At 43.5% G+C, this 23,584-nt stretch overlaps 1 protein-coding gene across 1 annotated transcript in view; it reads left to right on the top strand.

Annotated features, from left to right (window-relative positions):
- The window catches only part of LOC105700093 (venom dipeptidyl peptidase 4), a 236,569-nt gene that overhangs the window by 112,465 nt on the left and 100,520 nt on the right, over positions 1-23,584 (top strand). Inside the window, exon 3 of the mRNA XM_023433347.1 lies at positions 12,338-12,554. Within this exon, the coding sequence (XP_023289115.1) occupies positions 12,338-12,554 (217 nt within the window). The remainder of the gene's footprint in view (positions 1-12,337; positions 12,555-23,584) is intronic.

Below are 23,584 nucleotides of genomic sequence, written 5' to 3' on the forward strand. Positions count from 1 at the left end.
AACGTTAACCCGACTTTCAGGAAAATCTTTCTACCGCGACGCAGGAAAAGTCACGTGTCGGGTGCAGGGGTGAATTTCTCCATTTTTAAGGTAACATCCCCCAAACAATGAATTTACACCAATTTACATGAGGTGAAAAATTCCACAACATCTCATTAATGAACATTTATAATAATGGAAAATTGCACCGATTAAATGTTTCCGAAATTCGAACGACGATTACAAATTGAACGGAATATATTTCCTATAAAATATAATAGAAAAAAAAAAAAAACTGCTAATAGAAATTTGAATAGCGTTCAGCCGGAGTCAGGAGGTGGTTGGATTTTTTTCAGGATTTTTTAAAAATAGCCCATTGCGGTCGATCAGCCTTTTTAAATTAAACGCTCAAGAGGTAATTTTTCCACAAGCTAACTAAAATCGAATCGCCGGTACGACGAATTTTCTCTAATATTTTTATTAAAGTGAAACGAAATGTTTCGTATGTCTATAAGGAAAATATTACGAAAGCACGTGGAGTTAATATTACAGAAATGTCATGAAATTAATATTCCAAAGTAAATGGTTCAAATCAAACATTTAAAATGTCTGGCAAATATTTACAAAGTGTACCATATTCGTTAAATATATAGAAGATATATGACAAATATTTTGTGTTAATAGAGAATGTCTCATTTCTTCGGGGATTCCCAATGGGACTTGATATCGAACGCCGGTACTTCGAACCTTGAATTCCGGTTAAATGAAATCACGTATGCCGACAAACCCTCGAAACACTCGGTAAGAATAACGAGCTCTTTGAAAAGCATTGAACGAGGAGGTGTTCCTGAAAATCGGCTCGCAATTAATCGAGCACTTGATTAACCGTACCCGTCGAATGATCGGTTTCACGGGAATTTAACTATGGCTTGGAGCCCTGTCCCGCTCCTTAAACGAGTCTAATTAAGCACCACGAGTTACCGGGCTCGCTTCGAGGTGGGATTGANGGATATTTTGTTAACGCAAAAAATCGTCATTTGCATTGACAAGATATTTCTTTGATTCGCTGAATTTTATTTTTTTATTTTTTTTTCTATTCAGGGTACAAGTCCAAATCCAAGACGTTCAATCGGGATAACAGAGGGAGACATTTATATCACACCCGAGTGCCATATCAATATCCCCAAAAATTCATCCACTCAGCCATAACCCCGAAGACCTCGGCTTCCCCAGGAAGAAGAATAAGAATTTAGCGAGAATCAAAATCGTGCCGGGTTTACCGAGCATTGTCGATTTGCATGGGGCAGATTCCCCTAATTCCCCGTGGGAGTAGAAATCCGCGATGATAGAGAGCCGGAAGGGAAGCAAGCCGTAAATTTCTTCGACTTTCGGCGAACAAGGGGGACGATTCTGGTTCTCCAAGTTTTCGAAGCATTTTTTTCTTTTTTTCATTCACCGTTCCTCCTTCCCCCCCCCCCCCCCCCGCGCCGGGGATCTCATTTATCATTAACAATGGCACGGATGCGCCGGTAATATTTTTTCCGCGAGCATTATTCCACGTCCGAGGGATGCCTCGTTGCATCGGTGCGCATATATCTCGGTAAATACTCGGCTGACATACAGGGCGTCCCGAAACACTGGTCGGACCAATCGGAAGTTGAACCAGGGTAACATTTCCAGTCGAAAGTTCCTTTTCCATTAATCTCTCCGATCAATAGTTCTCGAGTTATAGCATAATGAAACTGGCCAATCTCATTTCACTCGCAGTGTCGGCGCAATGGGTGCAAGGGCCCCATAAATGATTTTCCTTGAATGTCCTCCGTTGCATTTTCGTTTAATTTCCACTGGAGAAAAATCTTAATCGACTTTGAGTTAAAAAAAAAGAAATTACGCTGAAAAGTATCGGAGGCCCCGAAATTTCTTGAGCCGCCCCTGCTTCAAGCTCCTCCCCTCGTTTATGATTGGTCAGATTCATTTCGCTATAACTCGGTAAGTACTGATCGGAGAGAAAAGTGGAAAAGGAACTTTCCACTTTAGATTTCACCCTCTTTCGTCTCTTTAAAGGGGGACGATTTTGGGACACCCTGTACGTATAATCCATCTACATGAAGTAAGTGGCTGTATAAGCGGCGCATTTAGTCTCTCGTCGGTGGCGCTCCTTTGCTCCTTCACAAAGGGAGGGGAAACGGGGGTAAAAAGAAAAGGAAATATTCAAAGGACTCTCAAAGAAAGCGGCGCCGAATCGCAGCCGGCTATTTACCCGATGCTACGCCGCATCTTTATGTATTCAGCGGCGAATATTAAGTGAGCGAGTTTGCCTCTTTGAAAGTTTTACGAGTTTTGAGCGAGCCTCCTCGCTACTTTGCGAGGAGTTTCGCGAACAGGGGAGGGCAGAGAAAAAGTGTGCTCCAAAAAGGAGGGAAGGAACGCGAGAGAGCACAAGTATCGCGGGACCGAACAACCTGGGTTGCCTTCGGACGTCCTACTTTTGCCCGGCCATTTTCTTCTCCTTTTTTTTCCTTCTTTCTTTTTTCGGGCGCATGCAAATCTGCAACGCCGAACTTGCGCCGCGGCTGGACTTCGCGCAAAAGAGTCCTCGAAAAAAAATAAAAAAATAAAAAGGAACATGAAAAAGGACTCGCCCCGCCGGTGCCATTTCGGAGGCGAGGTCCTTTGTGGAGGACGAAATTTATTTGCCAACTTTTGGACGGATTTTCGGGGGAAGAATTATCCTCGCGTGAGGTTAATTATTTTGAATTAATGCCATTTTTCGATGGAACCTTTTTAGGTATTTATTCTCCACTGATTGCCCTTAAGGTGTCATGAAAGTGTCACATATGTACGTCGAAAAGTTGAAATATTTATAAAACGTTTCTGCAAAATGGGTGCATCGATTGACTATTGAAGACATTTTTTTTTTCTTCGAAAAATTAGAAACAATGGAATTTCGTGAGTTTTGAGACCTTCATTAGGACCTTCATAATCCCGCGTTAAAGGTTCAGATTATTCTGTGCACCAGGTTTAGAGAAAAGTTTTATAAATAATTGACGGTTTGATATAGATAGAATGGCCCTTTCATATCACCTCAATTTGAGGTGTTTAAAAGGGAACAATAAAGGTTCATTGTATAAAATTGCGGGCCATTTAATAGGCGGAAAGTACTTGGCAACTCATTTTGTCGTTCTTTGGAAAGTAACCTTTAAAGAGACAATATTAACATTTCCGTAACACGAGGGCACATGAAACGTTTTTTGACACATCGTAAAAAGGACCTTTTATGTGACGAGGTTTATTGTTCGCCACCTTTTGACCATGTGAAATTTCCCAGCAAGCGTTAAATCGTTTTTTACCAAAAAGTCCTGCAGATTGAAAACTGAATAATCCCGCCCACTTTTCTTCCGTGAGAAATAATTTCAATATAATTTTAATAAAATAAATCGAGAATTACTCTAAAGTAAAAAAAGGTCACGCCCTCTCATCCATTGCAAATAATTAGTACAAGAAGTTTCAACCCCTCGACCCATCAGGAAATATCCAACGAGGTGGTTTTAATCGAATATTATGCTTGAGAAAGGAAAATTAATACTTTCACGGCCTATCAATCGACAAATTCGACGATAAATCTCTGGTACTTGATCCATCAGGAAGTACCGAACCGCGGGGTTCAACACCAGAATTACTTTATTAAACAATCGGAGGTCGACGGACCGAGTCGGGGGATGCGTACATAAATCGGGGCCCATATTTCGGAAATGTCTCGTGTAGATACAGTGCCGGGATTATCGTTCCACGTAGCGATTGACGTGGCAATTCGCACGACACGCGGAAATGGAACGCGTGGAGGCTCGGCGAAGGTTAAGCACGCACCATCGAGCCCGATGGAATCCCGAAAGGGTTGCCAGCCGAGTATGATCTGCCCAAAATAACAGACCCACGTCGGCCCAAAACTAAATCCACCATGACCACGCACTGGAAGGAGAATAACGCGACATTTGGACCCGCTCGTGCGTCCCTCGTCCGAGAATGGGTTTTGCATCCCCTACGTGTAAAGGTCTCTCTACACCAGTGAAAACGTACCTTCACACCTGTGGATGTAAAGGTAATTTTGCCCTCGTGGGTGTAAAGATGATGTTGCACCTGTTCGTGTGAAAGTGCTTTTGCACCTATGACTATAAAGATTTTCGCACTCTTTACACCTGTGGATTTAAAGGTAATTTTTCCTCCGTGGGTGTAAAGATGATATTGCAAATTGTTGTGTGAAAGTACTTTTGCACCCTTTACACCTGTGGATTTAAAGGTAATTTTTCCCCCTTGGGTGTAAAGGTGATATTGCACTTGTTCGTGTGAAAGTGCTTTTGCACCTATGACTATAAAGATATTTTCGCACCCTTTACACCTGTGGATTTAAAGGTAATTTTGCCTCCGTGGGTGTAAAGATGATATTGCAAATGTTCGTGTGAAAGTACTTTTGCACCTATGACTATAAAGATATTTTCGCACCCTTTACACCTGTGGATTTAAAAGTAATTTTGCCCCCGTGGGTGTAAAGATGATATTGCACCTGTTCGTGTGAAAGTACTTTTGCACCTATGACTATAAAGATATTTTCGCACCCTTTACACCTGTGGATTTAAAAGTAATTTTGCCCCCGTGGGTGTAAAGATGATATTGTACCTGTTCGTGTGAAAGTACTTTTGCACCTATGACTATAAAGATACTTTTGCACTCTTTACACCTGTGGATGTAAAGGTAATTTTGCCCCAATGGGTGTAAAGCTAATATTGCACCTGTTCATATGAAAGTACTTTTGCACCCTTTACATGGCATGTAATGTCGGTCCTATAAAGTTACCTCTACGGATGTATGAAATATTTATATATCTTTGCACCTGCTCGCATGAAGGAGTTTCCCCACGTAGCCGAGCTGGGAATTACGGGAATTTCTTGCATTACTTCCGAGCTACTCCAATGTGTAGAATAAATAATTCCCAGGTATTTCATTTTTATATGCGAAATAATTCAACGGTTCAAATTCGTTTCCACGATTCTCCTGCTCCGTGCCAAACTAGGGTTTTCGTAAGTTTGAAATTTGTTGCACAAATTACACAAGTTACTTCCGCCCGAGGGTCGAATTTGCGGATAGTTGGCGAACGGATTATTCGGAATTAGAAATTAATTAAGGCGAGACGTCCCGAAATTGAAATCTCGACGATTGGAGGAATATATCGGGGATAGAAATTTCGGCGGATTATCGATTATATCGATTATCAATATCTACTTATTTTTATCTGTTCACGTTCTGTCACGGAGCAATACGTCATTATGGCTGATTATTTCCCGGCAAATGATCGGCTTATTTGTGCACAGCCTCGTTGCACAAATCCTTGTTAAGGTGACACATTGTTTGTTCGTTTACGTCCTTTCTGCTTCGCGCATTGTTTACGGCAAAATCGTACATTGCGCGTCCTGCCCGTAATGTCGATCAATTATCGGCCCGCAATTTGCCGCGACCGATGATTACTTTCCTGATGTTATTTGTGCCCGAGCATAGCTTGATTGCCTTTCGATTATTCTCGCTTTACGACACAATCGTTACGTTCGACCTGGTCGGATTAATTAGCCGAAAAATACGCATCCAGCGCATTCGCAATTAATCTCCGAGAGTACTCTCGATTTGCCCATTCCTTTTTTAAATGCCCACACGACAACCCACTGTCCGTCATTACTCTGAAAAATGTGCGAGTACAAATTACCGAAATACATTTTCGACCCCCTGCCCCGAAAGTAAACAGCAAATAAATACCTTAACCAAGCATGAGAAAATAATCCACGGAGAAGAAAAATCAATATCCTGTTAAGATATAATAATTGCAAAAAAAAGTCATTACTCTGAAAAATGTGCGAGTACAAATTACCGAAATACATTTTCGACTCCNTTATAATTAACAAAGTATTTCTTTCATCAAATGAGTGTTTTTTCCCTCAGTGTTTTCATTGAGTTAAAATGAAAAAATGTATTCCGAGATATTCAATTTTCGGTCGATATCAATCAACGATGTCCTGTACGTCGTGTGCAACTTTTCGGCGCTGTTTTTTTTTTTTAATCCTTGAAAGAAACATTTTTAGTATTAATCCGAGGAGATTTATTTATGCGTCTAGATATATCACACCACCGAAATGTAATAATCCGGGAAACACGGGTCGCCGAAAATTCGTCCCGCTTTTCTTTGACCGTCACTTTCCTTTGACCAGCTCTAACAAGGCTCCGTGGAATGAAATGGTATTAAAGGAATTTTCTCTCCCCTCTAATTTGGAAGAGAATAATTTCGCCGTGTTGGTCCTCCCTCTGACTGGGGCAACGGCATCGGGCATACCTCGTGCAATTAACGTTTACGAACAATTCTCTCGCCGAGTCTCACGGTGACTACGCAAATATAATCATGTAGATACGCACATATGTCGCTCAGGTACCCACACGTATGTAAATTGGAGGATAAACGCAATCTCCACTCTGCCTACATAAAGCAAAGCACCTCCGAGGTGGAGGTCGCCAACACTTCGCGGGTTCCCCTCTAACAGAGGCGAATTCAATAATGCCGGAATGAACCTAACCACGCGATATCACGTGTCCCTTGGCCCTGTGTCTCGGTGTTAGAAATACGTTCTCGAAAATACCCAATTTTTCCTTTTTATACCAAAAAAAAAAGGCGCGATAAAAAAATCCTCCTCACAAATGGACTCCAGGAAAATCGCGGCATTCGGTACATTTTTTAATTTCACTTAAGAGGTCTGGTTTTAAGCATAAACGGCGAGATTTAATAGAAAATACTTAATAGAACAATCGGAAAAGAAAATGGCGGCCGTCGAAGAACGACCACGTGGATCTAAAAGGGAAACGCGCGGGTGGAGTTTTGGCTATTTGTCTTAATTGAACGAAATCAGCGCGTGATTTCCTTTAGTATACTCTCGTGTATTGATTCGAAAGTCTGTTTGTAGAAATATATCGCGAGATTTAACGGGGAGGTCCAATTTGGAGGGAAAATGGCAGCCGAAGAACGACGCCGTGGACCTCGAGTTCCCAACCGGGGTCAAGCTTCAGTTATTTCTCTTAATTGCGGCCTAATTAACGCTGCCTATGCCCAGGTAGCATTGTTCGAGCGATTATTCATCGGACTAAAGCGACTTCGGTGTCGGCGTTCTCCAAAATGGCGGCTTTCAGCGGCGCCACAATGGCGGCCTCGCCGGACAATAAGTTAACGCGGGAGATTGTGACGGAAATTGGATTAAGAGAGGATTCCCGTCTAGGTGGAGGTCTCCGCCGAGTTAAATATTCGGATTGACGTCGAACTGTTATGCCGCGAAGGGTATTGGGGTTTTCCTCGAAGAATTTGTTAACTCCTTTTTGGCATTTGGATGTGGTTCTTTATTATGCACAAGACAATCACGGCATGACCTACGGTCCGACGGGCTCGGAGTTCGGAATAGGACTGACTGTTCTAAGTTCATGAAGTTATCCCGTAGGGATGAGGGTTTCTGATTCCGTGGAGCTGGGCTCAACGGTTCTTTCCCATACTCACCGGACTCTGTTGTCGCGGACGTCGGGATCTCTTCCCACGACGCATTTTGACACCATGCAGTTCGCAAACTCTCATGTATGCATTTCTAAATGACTATAGACTGACGGCATTACAGAACGAAATTAAGATTTCGCTAAAAGAGCCCGGCAATATGGCGGACTTTTGCTCGTTCGCGAAACGCCTCTTCTGTCGGGGTCAGTCGAGAACAATGCCCATTGTACCTTCCTTGGCACTCCCGGAAAAATTTCCTCCCTTTCCTCCCGCGATAATAGATTTTTCGGGCATAACCCCCCGCCCCCGGCATTGTCTTTCAGGGTCGTAATGAATTTTAAGGAACCCGAGGGGGGCCGGTATTATGCAGATCGCTCGCATGTTGCACGAACGAGAAGAGCCTCGGCTCCTCGCAATTAGCCAGCCGATCTCTGGGATTTAGTGTTTTTAATATCCGCCCATCGAGGGCCGTTTGTTAGCCGATTCGAAATTGGTATACCAGGGATTTTTATGCGACGCTGTAATAAGCGGAGCGCGTCCCCTGTCGTGAGTGAGAACCAAAATGGCGGCGGTGGCGGGCGCCACGTGGCCGATCCATTGTCACCGTGGAATTTATACGGCACTTTCCTTACCACAAAGGCAAGGATTTCTGAAGCCCTCGATCGTTCCTTCAAACATATCGAGTGGTCGTCAAGGTATTCTCGAAAATCTCGGCGTCGATCTCGAGATATCTGGAATTTTCCCGCGACCGAAACTCGGGGAGAACAAGACTTCCCGGGGCGGAAAATCGAAAATTATCGAGTTCGATATATCCCCTTGCGGGAATATTTCCTCAGCTCTCTGGTGCGGCTCTCGATTTCCCGTTTCCGCGAGTCGGTGTTTGAAGTAACGTATCGAAAGCGTGACGTTGTCAAAGAGCCCTGCCTTATTGGCGGCGAGATGAGATTCCTCGGGGAAGAAATTTGGAAATATAAAAGTGCCTCTCCTACGGGAGAAGTTTTTTTTATTCCGCCGGAGCCCCCTCCGATACTCAACATCAGGCAAAACCACGGACATAAGAAACGAGGAACGTCGCGATTCGCTGCTCGGATGACGCTCCTAGGCGGCCATCTTGATTTTCTTTCTCGCGTCTTTTAAACGGATGTAAAAGAAAATACATTCGAAGTAACCAACAACTGTTACTGCCATTCGCGAGTTTCACATCCTCAAGACCGATTTACAATACAATTTGACAATCTTTCTACCTTTTGGCACGCTTTTTATAGCTTCAAAATCCCGAAGTCACTTCTTTCTCGCGACCGCCATCTTGTTTCCTCCAAGTCGTTCCTACCGCGATCTCTTAACTTTTCCCATGTAGATACAAGGTCGTAATCTCCCAGCACTCGATAAATATTATTCCGTACCATTCCATCCCGGTAACCGTGGAGCCCCTCCCTAGGGACTTTTCCACCGTTTGTCCTCGGCGCTTTGGGAAATTAGCGCGCACATTTTCCTGGGGAAAATGGAGTCGCGGTTCTTCGTCCGGCAGGCCTTCGACATTGCCGTCCACGGCGGATAGAAAACTCGGAAGCACCGAATTAAAAAGTCCGCCCCCGCGGGAATTGAATTATTAATTCCCGCGGCCATGTCGGGTTTTAATTCGCCCGGACATCGGCGAGACGTTCTCGTTAACCTAAATATTTATCCGCGAGTTGTCCGTGCTAATTCGTCGACTGCCTTGTAAATATTTCCGGCTGCGCTGAAATTCTGTCGAAAGAGTCAAAAACTTGCAATGGCGGTCCTCCACTCGATCACCTAGAGAGGACACGTGGCGCCACTCAGCGCCTAATTATAAAACGTTGTAATTGTCGCACTCCCTTTTCTTTTTAAGCACAGGCAAAATTATCATTAAAATATTTGTATATATTTCAAGTTTTTAAGTTGTACCGTTTCTTTTTATTGTGATATTTGAGGTTAGGTTCCCATTGACGTTGCGACGCTCGTCAAGGGCGAGAGGTCGATAAACGGAAGGGGAAAAAGGTCGCAAGGCGCCGACCGACGCCCTGGGGTGAACTTTACCGCGTTGTTTGGCCGTAGAGGTAATAAAGTGGCCGCCATTAGTAGGTTGCGCGTAGGTTAGGGTCGAACTTGCTCCCGGACTCGGCAAGACGCGGGCAGAGCGCTTCCGCTCGCCGGAACGACCGCGCCGCCGCGCGGCCGCGACGCGAACCTTCCGGAACAGCCCGGAATTACCGACGCGAATCGCCCTCGTTACTTCCCCGAGATTAACGCCACGTAACGCCGCGTTAACGGCACGCCGTCAGAAAGCGGGCGCGGAAAGCCGCTTTCGACGTTAACCGGCGCGTAAGCCGCGCCGTTAAGGCCTTAGTGCATATTTGACATTAACGCCAACGGTAGACACAAAGATCCCCTACTGTAAAAAATCCAATATGGCGTCGGTGTCCGACAAACCGTTCTATTTACTGGTATGCTCCCATGGCAGTACTAAGTCCTCAGGAAGTAATGAAAAAAAAATCTCCATTCCTCAGAAAAGTCCCATACGATGAAGCTAGACGCATGAAAATTCCGAGGTCACGTGGCTCTTCTTGACCAGGAAGGCCGAACACAAGGGAGCGATATCCCTCTCGTCGCTCTCACCGGCGTGGACTGGTTACCCCTCTCGCGAGCTTAGGTTCGCCCGCAGGAATTCAAAACAATCCGGGTCACGTGGTACTTGTTGACTAGAAGCAAGGGTGGATCGAAAGCAGCGCTCTGATTGGTCGGCTCGCGGCTGCGGAATGCGGGTAGCCGCGCCTCGCCTTCCTTGTCGCTCTCATATGCGGGCGCGTTCCCCCTCTCTCTCGCTCACTCGTCGCGACTCGAGCGAGAGAGAGGGCCCGATGCCTTCTCGCGGGCGCGCGACGAGGACGCACGATGCCCGCATTTCCCGCCAGGACCCACGATCTCGACACGGCCGCGTATGTAACCGGGGTGATACTCTGAGAAGGACGTCGGACGCCGCGGCCGCTTTCGTAGGGAGGAAAGATACGGGGAATGAATTCTACAGGAGGAAGCATTGGAGAGGTATTCCCTCGGACATAAGTTTCGTTCCGCGGCGCGCCGCGGAACCGCCATTACTGGCCGGCGAGGTTTTACGAACGGGGAGGGCGGCGGTCAGCGGTTCTCGTTTTGCGAAAAGTTTCCCCGGTCGGTTATCGGTCTAAATGAAGTTGGCACGTGGCATGGGAATTGCCGGCCGACCGACGCTCCCCGAATATCTCACGCGTTTTATTCATTAGACAACCGTGCCCGTCATTTACTCCCTTGAATTACCATAATCGACGTCGCGTTTACGCCGGATTAACGGAAAAATAAAAGCCCACTTGTTGCACCTCGCTTCAACCTAACCCTCTCAAAAAATGTCCGCATCGTGTCATACATTTGGAGGTTAGGACCGGTTATGCTCTGCGCAGAAATATTTTAATTATTTCTCAGGGTTTTCTTAGATGCTAGAAACTTATTCCAGGATTTAGACTAGGCATTTATTTAACTCGAATGTTTGTTTCCGTCTATTGATTGCCGGTCAAGGACGTTATTAACGCTGATAGGATTTGTTTAACGGGGGAATTAAATCGTACGAGAATCTGTACTTTTTAAGCCCCTCCTATTTCGCCGTTCCCTTTCGAACAAAGCGAACGTCGACTGGATCGACTTTATCGGCGATATCGGAGATTTATAAGTGCAGAATCGAAATTGACCACGGCCGCACCGCGCCGTTACTTTTCCGGATACGGGAAATCCAATTCTCGATAAACTCGGTCGTCGGGACCGATCTGATATCTTCGAAAATATCGACTCCCCTTGCTAATGAAAAAAAAGAAGAAAATCCTTCCTGGAGTCTGCCATGCGGATTCTTGGTCTTTGCTCGAGAAGAATTTAGAATTCTTCGTTTGAAGAGTATTAATTTCTCATTGTCAGAAGCAGATGGGATTTTATTCATTTTCCAAGAATTAATGGGGAAAACTGTCGATTATTGGGAAAAATCGTTTTCCCGAAGTCTGCGATACGTATTCTTCGTTCTTTTCTCGAGATAAACTTGGGTTTCTTGATTTATTAGATTTTATTCCTTTTTAACTCTTTGGCTGCTAAGAGCGCCTAAAGGCGCCCGACGTTTGGTCCAGTATTGCCTGCACGGTCAGACGAATTTCGCCCATATGTCGAAATGGCTCCATGTTCAAAGGGTTAAGGAACTGAAGATCTTTTTTTATTTAGAATTTAGAATTTAGAATGCTTCATTTGAAGATTATTAATTCCTCATTGTCAGAATCTGATGGGATTTTTTTTATTTTCCAAGAATTAATGGGGAAAACTGTCGATTATTGGGAAAAATCGTTTCCGCGAAGTCTGCGATACGTATTCTTCGTTTTTTTCTCGAGATAAATTTGGGATTCTTGATTTATTAGATTTTATTCCTTTTTAATCTTTTGGCTGCTAAGAGCGCCTAAAGGCGCCCGACGTTTGGTCCAATATTGCCTGCACGGTCAGACGAATTTCGCCCATATGTCTTAGAACCATATGAATTAGAACGACTTATGATATATTACCGGACGAGGAATATGCGTTTCCAGAGAGGACTGTGCGGGTGTTGACGATGTTTCCAATTATGTAAGCCTTTGGCTACTAAGAGTGCCTTAAGGCGCCTGATGTTTGGTCCAATATTGCCTGCACGGTCAGACGAATTTCGCCCATATGTCGAAATGGCTCCGTGTTCGAAGGGTTAAGGCACTGAAGATCTTTTTATTCGCTTTTCAGGAACTGATGACGAAGACCAAGCGAGCCAACTGGCGACGATTGCTGGTCGGAGGGGTGGTGGGGGTTCTGGTTTTGGCCCTGGTGATAACGGCGGTGATCCTCTTCACTGGTCCAGAAGCTGAGGGATCGAATGGGCAATCGGCTGCCCAGATCACTCTTGAAGAATGGCTGCTGGGATCTCTGTCTACGAAGAGCTTCAACGGCACCTGGATCAGTGGTGAATTAAAATTTTTATTAATGAATATACTCATCTATTATGTAATTAATTTATCAGCATCTTAGCTAGGTCGCTAAGCCTTCCTAACCGGAGGGATAATTGTTCCCCAAGTTCCTTAAAAAATTTAAGAATTTCACCAAGGGTCCAAAACGATATATGTGCCATAATTATGAAAGTGGTCTAAGTCAAAATNGTACTCCTAATTCGGTGAATACTTTTACGAACGACTTGACCGCTCAGATATATGTGCCCATAATTATGAAAGTGGTCTAAGTCAAAATTAAAAAAAAAATGAGTTTATCAGTTATTTCACGCCATATTATTTCAAACGAAATTAATTCAATGTAATTTCGAAACAAAAAATATATGACTTAGACCACTTTCATAATTATGGGCACATAAATATATTTCCAGTCACTCTCTTCAATTTTTCAATTGCAACGGGTATATTTTTATTCCGAATTCCGGAATTTCACCGAGTGCCTGTAGATATATGAGCAATAATTTCCGTAGACATACGCCTGTACTCATTCTGGAATTTATTTATTTTACTGGTAGGCATCAACAACGAGCGATGTTGCCTGGTTTCATATTTATGAGTTTAATGTATCAGACGCACTTCCGGCGGTTTGATTTAATCACGTTGCTTGCTCTGACAGGGCTAACATATGTAGAGCAACTTCCCGCTCATCACTGTACATCGATCATACCGGGTGCATCGCAATTGCTTTCGGTACACCAGCGAATTCCCATGTACAGGTACACTCGAGAACTTGCGAATAGCTTTTTCAAGGAATCTCCAATTCCGGCAACTCCCGAGTCCAAGAGCAACTCAACGGCAAGCGTAATTGCTTCGAATTTTAATTACTTGGTGCCTAGGTACACTGCAGAATCTTGAAACCCTGCGGGGGCAAAAACTCCTGGGGTGTTCTTTCCAATCTCCAGTCCTCGAAATATTTCACAAGGACTTTGCTTAACTTTAAATGGAGTCGGACGCAATTTGTCGCCCGACATGCGAAATGAAATTTGTTTCCTCGCATCGGACCTCTTAAATAAATTTTGTCGGTAGAAATGACATACGTCCATAGTTAATTTAATTGGGTATTTATTTTTTCAGGTTTCTTAGACCTTTTTTATAAATATACTCGTATCAAAATGGTTAACCATGAGTACACCCTTATCATTTTCTACTTAACGCTGGATTTAGTAAAGCGGTGATTTTTTAACAGTTTTAGATTTTGAAATCAAGTCATACCTTCCCTGCAAGTGAATATATTGTTAATCACTTTTAATCTAAAATTCGATAGAATTGAACCCTGCTTGCCTTTAAGTTAAGAAATGTGAAACTGGACGAAGACGATTTGAATTTCGCGCGTTTTCCCTCTCATGTTTATTGAGGAACTGAACTGAATTTTTATTAATTTCCCAACGATTGAAATTCAGTAATTCCCGATTTTTATTCAATCTCGAAGTAATGAGATAGACGTCAAGGCTCTAAATCTCCAACAAGTTAGCTTTGGGAGACACGAGTTCGCCCCCATTATTAATTCCATCATTTACGTGGGGGTAATTAATAATTAAATTGAATCGCATACGCTTACCACGTGCGTGACGTGACTGCGAGGCAGGAGGCAACAATGCGACAAAACCCGAGGAGCACATTGAACAATTTGCAATAGTTGACCGGAATATATTAATTGGACTGGGGGGGCGATTAAGCCGATTGCGATCAGATTTCCATCGATGACCGCGATGCGTAATCGCGAGTTATCACGTGGTATCATCACGCGGCCTTCAAAGGAGCCGCGGCCTATTTGCGTTTAATTAAACCGCGATCGATCGGTCCAATCGATCGGGCCTATTTATCGAGGTTTTGCGCATAGAGAGGGTTGATAAGCAGCAATAAACGGGAAATATCGCAAAGCGAGCGATCCCGTAGCGGCATATCGAGGCGTTGTTGTGTCAGACATTATTAATTCGAGTTGCCGCAATAGCGCCTGTTATTAATTTGACGGTGATGCATGTTAATCAGTGTATTTGCACGTTTATCGCGCCCTCCCGCTAGTCGTTACCCCATGGTGAGGTAGGATCCCTTTAATCGATTGTGCACTGCAAACTGGAAATTGTTGCCCGCCACCATGGCAGAGTTTCCAAGGAGGCGATCCGACCAATTTACTTGCCATAGAATAATCCGTAATGAAATCTAATGATAACGGGGTATCTCGTCTACAGAGACGTTCTATATTGAATAAAAAAAAAAAAAACGGCGTTAATTCGATGCGCGTCGTGAGACTTCCCTATACAATTTTTTATTCTATATTAAGGGGATTCAAATTAAAACCTTAAGAACTATTTTCAATGCTCCATGGTATGTACCAAATAACCAAATTAACAGTGATCTAAAAATATAAAGTAAGGCTTTAAACGCATCCCAAACAGCTCGCCAGAAGATTAATTACTTTGAACAACAAGAGGTCAAGATTAACCAGATATAGAACAATAGGATAACGATTTTATTATGTAAACATTTGTAACAGACTCATTGTTCATTCAGTAATTATGTATTTTGCGTACAGTCAATGGACTGTTACCGAAATGTATATATTTTCTCTGTTTCGGTAATGTTATCTGCTTTTCTCTGTACGTTAACAAATTTCCCTATTGTCCTAAAGGACAGATTGTAAATAGATTTGGAGAAAAAAAATATATTAAGGGGATGTGGAAGTGGCATATGGGGATCGATCGTTCGCGTAACTTTTCTGTAAACTGGGTGGAAGACAGAATTATTTCAAATTTTTCAACATAAGTAAGAAGATTGTATGGAAGGTCCGGACACCCATGACATTCATTCATAATTTTTTACATAACATTTTGGAAATATCTATGAAGAAATTTGTCAAGAATTGAAACTTCACGAGTGTCTTCCTTATAGCCTGCGTATTCATGTTATAAAGTTCCTAAGTAAGGATGATGAAGAAAAATCTAGGGTGTTCGTACTTTATACCTGACTTTTATTTCATCTTTTTAGGATATTCATTCATAATTTTTTATATAACATTTTTGAAATATCTATGAAGAAATTTGTCAAGAATTGAAACTTCACGAGTGTCTTCCTTATAGCCTGCGTATTCATGTTATAAAGTTCCTAAGTAGGGATGATGAAGAAAAATCTAGGGTGTTCGTACTTTATACCTGATTTTTATTTCATATTTTTAGAACGGAAAGGTGGTGGGGTTCCAGGGGAGGAGTCGGGTTGCCGAAGTGGAGCTCATCGGAGGCTCATTTCTGACGGATGGAATTTGTTCAGGGAGATCTTCGATGGGTCCCTGCGGAATCATTAGCACGAATCCCCCGTATATGTATATATATATACCTGGGGAACATATTCGGGGGTTTAATGGGCTCCTCGGAACACGGGACAAGTTTCATGGGGCAAGTTGTGGGCCGGTGTGCTCCTTAAACGAGGGCCCCGATTTGGCACGCCTCACGCATTCCGGGGGCGCCGGCAACTTCCTATACGTGCCTCGGAAGGATAATCGTCGAAGTAGGTGAGAAATGCGTAATGGAGATTCAGTGGAACGAGTCGAGGTGGTAATTACCGGTGGTTGATGGGAGTTTCACGGTGGGCCGAACCGTGCCCGCCGTCTGGCTGCCGGGCGCGTAATCGCGCCGGTTCGCCATGGGTTGGGTCCCCTTCGGCCTTACACCGGTAAACCACCACCAGAACGATGTATCACCGCCGAAATCACCATACACCACCGTTAGACCGCCACCCTGAGCCGAGTAATTGCGACCGGCCGACCGATTAAGTTGGATTCCGCGCTGACGCCGCGGAAACGACCCGAGTACTCTCTGCTCCGATGGGGATAATTGTTGCCACCAGCCGGGATTGTTAACCCCCGGGTCTTGATTTTGAACCACGCGTTTATTCGACCTGCGACTCTGAGGGGACTGGAAATTGACACCCGAAGATTCAATCGTTAAGGTGGAGGGAAACACGTCGAGGAACTTGATCGACGTCGATAAAGAAGATTTTTCTAAATGCCTCCGTTGCCGACGTTGGTTTTTATATCGACAGTTATATCGAATTATATTGGGTATTGTACCAAATGGCGTACTCCACCTGTCCTTTTCGCACAATAATTATAAAGAAATCGAAGTAAAACTCCAGAAATCCTGTGGATTCGTGCTTTCTGGGGCCCTAATTGACTGCAGAGGGACTCCCTGCGCCATCTGTGATTTCCAGGTCAATTAAATTTTCACTCCGAGACCTCTTATTACCATCGTTTTAGCATAGAAGCGCATACAACACTTTTTTTACCTTTATCCCGTTCAAATGCGAGTTTATCGATTACGAGAGTGTTCTAAATTGTCGTGAAATTGTCCTGACCCTTTCGATTCTCATATCAGAGCGCTCGATAATTGTATATTGATCGAAATATGAAAGCTCGACGCCATTTTGATTCTGGTCTGGGCTGAGTTAAAAAATTTTTTAAAAAAATCCAAACTTTGAATGGGCCAGGATTCTTAGATGATCAGGAGGGATGTGTCAAACTTTTGGACAGTTTGGTCTAATGCCCTTAAAAAAACGTGTTGTATTCGAATCAACTGATTTGAAGGGGGTTTCACTTCACCTTAACTTCCGGGTCTTGATTTTAACCACGCGTTTATTCGACCTGCGACTCTAAGGGGATGTGAAAGCGACACCCCAACATTCAATGGTTCATGAAACTTCTTCCCGAACTGGATGCATCGGATCGTTTCAATCGTTACAACACGAATGGGGCCATAAGGAAGGTTCCGACATGAAATTTAATTTTTAATAAAAAATATCTGTATACATCAAATTTTAATCATTGAAATTCTATGGGTGTCGGGGCCCTCCTTGTTTACATTGTCGAGTTTGAAATGATTCGCTGGAACCCAGGTCGGTGAAAAGTTTCATCAATGAAACCCCTTAACTTGCACCATGGAAAACCCTCAACGAGGGTAATGAAGAAGTAAAATTGAAAATTTCCCAGCAACCTTGTGTAATAAAAGTGCAGGAATTTTAAGAGTACCATGAATAGCGCACTCGTCATTGGAATGAATCTTCGAACAAAGCGATGTTTCTAGACCGTGATGTCTAAAGCGATTTTGACAAGTTTCGGATCAGCTGTTCGCATCCCGGAGCCTCCTTTATTCCGCGCTAAGAGTGACAGATTGAAAAGTCGGCCATCAGCGACAGTCGGAAGTTGGATGACGAGGAAGCTCGAAAGCTGTCGAGGGCTTTGAGGGTGTAAAAGTCGAAAGGATTGGCTCCTGTAATTTCTCGAAAATGAAGAGTCCCCAGGGGGTCGGGAAGCAAGTCGGCCGTGATGATAATTGGACTCCCTTTCCTGCCCAAGGCGGAGAACCGATGCCCGAGGGAACTCCGGGAAAACTCCGGGAAATTGTATCGCCACCTCCGAGAAGATGGAACCCCAAGATGGACCTGTAATGGGTCTCGGTTAAATCCCTCCTTCCAAGGGAAATCACGTTCTACCGAATTTTGGCCTTTTAAGTCGCACTCGGTGTTCCTGCGGATATTTTATTCCTACCGAAGCTGCCGCTTGGAAACGCCGAGCTGGCAGTTTTCGAGTAGTTTTCCTGTTCCCCGGGAATAGTTCCCTGGGAAGTTTCGTCGGAGGACGTTTCCCTCTTGGTTACGTCTCCGGTATGACTTTATTCCCGAAACTTCGGAAGCTTATTTGCCGGCGTGGGGCGAAGTTAAGCCGACGCCTTACGATGTCGCCCGTCGTTCGGGGAACCCAATTAAGCAGGGATTTTTTTACCCTTTCGGTGCTCGTACGGTGGAAACGAGCCTATATGTACAATATCCCTCGTTTATTTTAAGGTGAAGTGAAACACGTCGAGGAACTTGATCGACGTCGATAAAGAAGATTTTTCTAAATGCCTCCGTTGCCGACGTTGGTGTTTATATTGACAGCTGGGTCGAATTATATTGGGTATTGTACCAAATGGCACACTACACCTGTCGTTTTCGTACAATAATTATAAAGAAATCAAAGTAAAACTCCAGAAATCCTCTGGATTCGTGCTTTCTGGGGCCCTAATTGACTGCGGAGGGACCCCCTGCGCCATCTGTGATTTCCAGGTCAATTAAATTTTCACTCCGAGACCTCGTATTCCTATCGTTTTAGCATAGAAGCGCATACAACACTTTTTTTGCCTTTATCCCGTTCAAATGCGAGTTTATCGATTACCAGAGTGTTCTAAATTCTCGTAAAATTGTCCTGACCCTTTAGATTCTCATATCAGAGCCTTTCTATAATTGTATATTGATCGAAATATGAGAGCTCGCCGCCATTTTGGTTCTGGTCTGGGGTGAGTTAAAAAATTTTTTCCAAAATCCAAATTTTCAATATGTCAGGACAATTCTTAGATGATCAGGAGTGATGTGTCAAAGTTTCGGACAGTTTGGTCTGATACCCTTAAAAAAAAGTGTTGTATTCGAATCGACTTGAAGGAGGTTTCACTTCACCTTAAGTTTCTAGTCAAGCCTCATTTTTTTTATCGATGCTGTAGAAATAAGCTTATATGTATGATACCGCTCATATACTTTAAGACTCCGATGAGAAATTCCAAAATTTCCTAAGCGACGTCCCCATGTAAGCGAAATCTTCCTTATGCAAAAAGTCTAGCGGCGATATCAGACCTTCCCATAAAACGATGGCAGCCGAAAAGCTCGACATGGCAGTTCTCGAGTAGTTTCCCTGTTTTCCCGGGAGTAGTTTCGAGGAAAGTTCCACGCTTTGGTCAGAGGGCACTTCTACCTTGGTGCGTTCCCAGCTTAATCCCTGAAACTTCGGAAGCTTATTTGCCATTGCAACGGAAAATTACGTCGACGTCTTAAGACGTCGCTCGCCATTCACCTAATTCCAATTAAGTCCTCATTTCCCGACTGCGGCGTTCATTCATGCCGATAAGAAAATACCCTGAATTTCCCGAAAATCTCCCAATTCAACAGAAATTAACCTCAAAGTCATAACTAACAAAAGAATTTTTCTGCACCGAGGAGAAAGATCAGGTGACGGAAAGAAATATTTATATATCGTTGACGTATGAATTGTTGCCCGAATCGTATATAATCCCGAGAAACAATTATTTCGTTTACTTTTCTTGACATTTCCTTGGACGCATTTGATAGCAGGATTTCCTTGTAGCGTATTTCATTGAGTGAACTTTTTTTTTTAATCTTGTCTAGTTTATAATAAATTTTAGTTACTGCAGACGGGATATAGCAAATGGCGGGAAATGTCGCCCGGCAAGAAAGGGCGGTTTATCAGAATTTCCGATTCTCCGTATGCGGATTTATTCCCGGGCCAACGGCCGTCCGATTTTCTTTTTCGGAATAAATTTGATCTTTAATAAATCAGCTCGGTATCAGGAACAGATTTATTCGGTCCAAGATGACGTTTTCAGTGCATACCGCCGGCTGGTCGCCACCCTCGACCCCCTTTTCTCCGGCGATAAATCCCCCCCCTCGTCGAAGTGAAACAACAAAAGTTGGCTCCTTTTTTCTGCCAACCTGTGCCATATTTCTCGAGGCCCGCCGTATTTTACACGCAATTGCCATTCGGTAACGATACAATTCCTCCGTAAATCAAGAATCCCCCCCCAGGGGGCGGAGGGCCGTTCTTTCCTAACCTAACAAGCGCCGACCTAACGAAGAGCTCTCCTGGAATAATTTTCCCATTACGCAGGATACAGGATACACACACGCAGGATGTACGTTTCTATCTCCTGGCACGAAAATGTAACAAGAGATAGAGATAGTGATATCCTAGGGGATGCATTTCGAGGGAGCTCATCCCTTCATGACGTTAACCTGACAGGCTGATACAGTTTCCCCCCGAGGACCAAAAGCAACTTTTTTAAAATTAAATATTCGAATTTTCCGAGGCGTTCAATTTTTCTATCTTTCCATTTGTTTTCGAAAAACCAGTTGACATTTCCTTCGCGTTCCTCACATCTCTCACGAGGATAACCTGAAATTAACAAACACGGTATATGATGATTCCTCAGAAGGTCCAAATTAATTTTTCTCAAGTTATATATATGTTACGGTGAAACACCGAAATCTGGAGAATGTCGACTTTCACCGGTGAATGTCAACATTCACATAGTCGCTTCGTGTATCTCCGAAATATTTGCTAAATACTCTTATTTCTGACTTACACCGGTGTGTGATTGTCGACACACACTGGAGAGGGTCCGAACAATGTAATGAAATATTCGAGCTTTCACCGACGTATTTGGTATCTGTTGACATTCACCGGTGAAAGTCGACATTCTCCAATTTCGGTCATTCACGGTAACATATGTGCCCATAATTATGAAAGTGGTCTAAGTGAAAAAAAAAATGAGTTTATCAGTTATTTCACCCCACATTATTTCAAACTAAATTAATTCAACGTTATTTCGAAACAAAAAATATATGACTTAGACCACTTTCATAATTATGGGTACATATATATTCTTTTATTTCTTTAACACTCTATTTTCCATTTTCCGTTTATACCGTCAATGAGTAATAACCGGGTATGTTTTATTTTTCGAATGATTTCTGGACTTTAGATGACGCCAAACGCAATTATTATTTTTTTTTTTTTATAAAAAATTGGAATCCTTCGGATTTTTCGTTTCATTCCCCGAAAATCCGTAAAAATTGCATTTATTCCTCCAACTTCCTGCGGGAATCCCTGTTCCCATTCGCTTAGCAATGGCGGGTCAGAGCCTGGCCCAAATGGTCCGATAGGGAGCGGGTTCCCACAGGAACACAGGGACTCCCGGGCGAATATATTTGTCGGCGCTGGATTCATTGTTATCTTTCGGTAACAGGTCCCTCTGGGCATCCCTGCTCTCGATATAGGGAAACACCATCCGACCGACGTGATACACGCTCGATATGGCGTGTACCCGGATATTTCCACGTTTTATGTCCCTGAGCTCGTGTACACGCCGAGTAATGACACATAAGAATTATTTCCCACGTGAATGGGGGGGCGCAATAACAATTCCGGGGACGGGAATTACATTAACATTCCCCGTCACGAGTTGCATTTAATCCCCGATTTTTTTTTTCAATATTCGATAACGGAAAATAAATAAAGTAAAAATAAATATCCGAGTACGCTTTATGTTCACATGAGTACGTCTATTTAAAAAAAAAAATTACACGTGTAAGTTTGAGGGTGTTTAACATTGTTTTTTTTTTTTTTTTAATAGATCTACTCGTGTATCTTAGGTGAAAGAAATTGCACTCCGACTTTTGGTATTAATATTGGAATTATTACCAGAGTGAAAATGTCCCGCGGGGAATGAAATTCATGCAATAATGGGGGAGAGAAATTGAAGGAAAAGAAAAAAGCTGGGAAAATGGGAAATGGCGCCGCGGCGATTTTTACTCGGCAACGGGGAGAAATGCCGAGATTTAGGGAAATTTGACGGCGTTTAGGATGCATAAATTACGGTACGTGATGCTGTTAACGCAGACCTACGTAAAGGGGCGCGGAAGTTACGGGGGCAATTATTGGAGTGCAAATGGTCGGCGAATGAAAGTGCAGGATTATTGGATAATGGAGGCTGTAGGGGATGGAGGGAAAAAAAAGAGGAAAAAGGAGATACGGATCGTGCCATCCGATCGATGATTTATCGGCTTCACGAGTTTCCCATATACAGCCGTTCCTTCGCTATCCTATTCCCTCTTTTCCTATTTTCTTTCTTTTTTTTCCCTTAATAATTATTTTTTCTCATTTTTCACACTTTTTCTTCATCTTCCACGTGCGTCCTGGGATCTTACCTCCTGGTTCGCATCCATTGTTCCTGAAATAACGAGACCCTCCTTGCTGCCAACTGGTAACTCGACTTACTGTCCGGAATTTCAAGTACAAAGGAGAAATTCTGCAAGAGGGAGGTCAGCAACTTTGGGGGAAATTTACCTAATTTCGAATTCCCGACCTTTCTTACCCGATCCGAGTTACATGTTAATCGCTGAGGTAACTCCGAGCCGACCGTTCATGCGCCTCCACTCGTTAGCCTCGTTGTACACGCAAATTGCGCCTTAGGAAGGACCCCTTGACGATCCTTGCTAATTTTCCTGGGGAGGAACTTCAAGCAATAGTAAATTTAGGTTTAGAATCATTAAAGTCAATTTCACGTCAACAGTCATAATCCAGGAAAATGAAGCATCCATAAAATTCTTATGGTTTTCCTGCTTTGGGATTTTTTTATTACATTTCCGTACCCTGGATACGTGTCCTTTTGGAGTCCTGGCATTCTGTTCGTTTTCATGCCCTGTTTTTTACATTCTATGCTCCGAATTGTTTGATTTTATACGCGTGGGAATTTTTTTTTTTCATCAGGTCCTGCATTGTTTTATTTCCCGTACCTTGGGATTGTTTTTCCGTTTCCGTGTCCGGGATTCGTTTTGTTTTCGTCCTCTAGGACCCTGGAAGGTTTTCCTTTTTTTTTTTTATCTTTTCCTGCCCTGGATTTTCGTTTTCGTCCTGTAGGACCTTTTCCATTTCTCGGGGTGGAACTTTTTTCTAACTTTCCATTCCCTGGAATTTCTTTCCTGCTTTTCGTGCCTGGAGATGTTTCTTTTTTACTTGTTTTCATGCCCTGGATTCTTTTTCCTTTCATGCCCCGAGACGTCCTTTGTTTCTCGTACCCTGGCATTTTACCCTTTTTGTGTTTCGCATTTTTTCCATTCCTTCGGGTCTGATAAGTTAACATCGATCGGGGCCATCCGGGATGAAAGACTTTCAGAGCGGGGACGTCGTTTAGGCGAACCTGGAGAACATTATGGATGTTAATGAGAGTCTGCTGATGATCTGCGGCATCCTTTAGGATCGAGGATGTCCCCCTTTTCTGGGCTCGTTGGTGCCCCTTTTCCCTTAGACCACCATGGGTTTACGGATTTATGGGTACCGCGATCTAAATCGCGGAAATTTCACGGGACCCCTTTTGCACTCTGCCGCCATGAT

Source organism: Orussus abietinus, unplaced genomic scaffold (assembly GCF_000612105.2).
Source record: "Orussus abietinus isolate OABI.00-Male unplaced genomic scaffold, Oabi_2.0 scaffold113, whole genome shotgun sequence".
In the NCBI taxonomy this organism is placed as follows: domain Eukaryota; kingdom Metazoa; phylum Arthropoda; class Insecta; order Hymenoptera; family Orussidae; genus Orussus; species Orussus abietinus.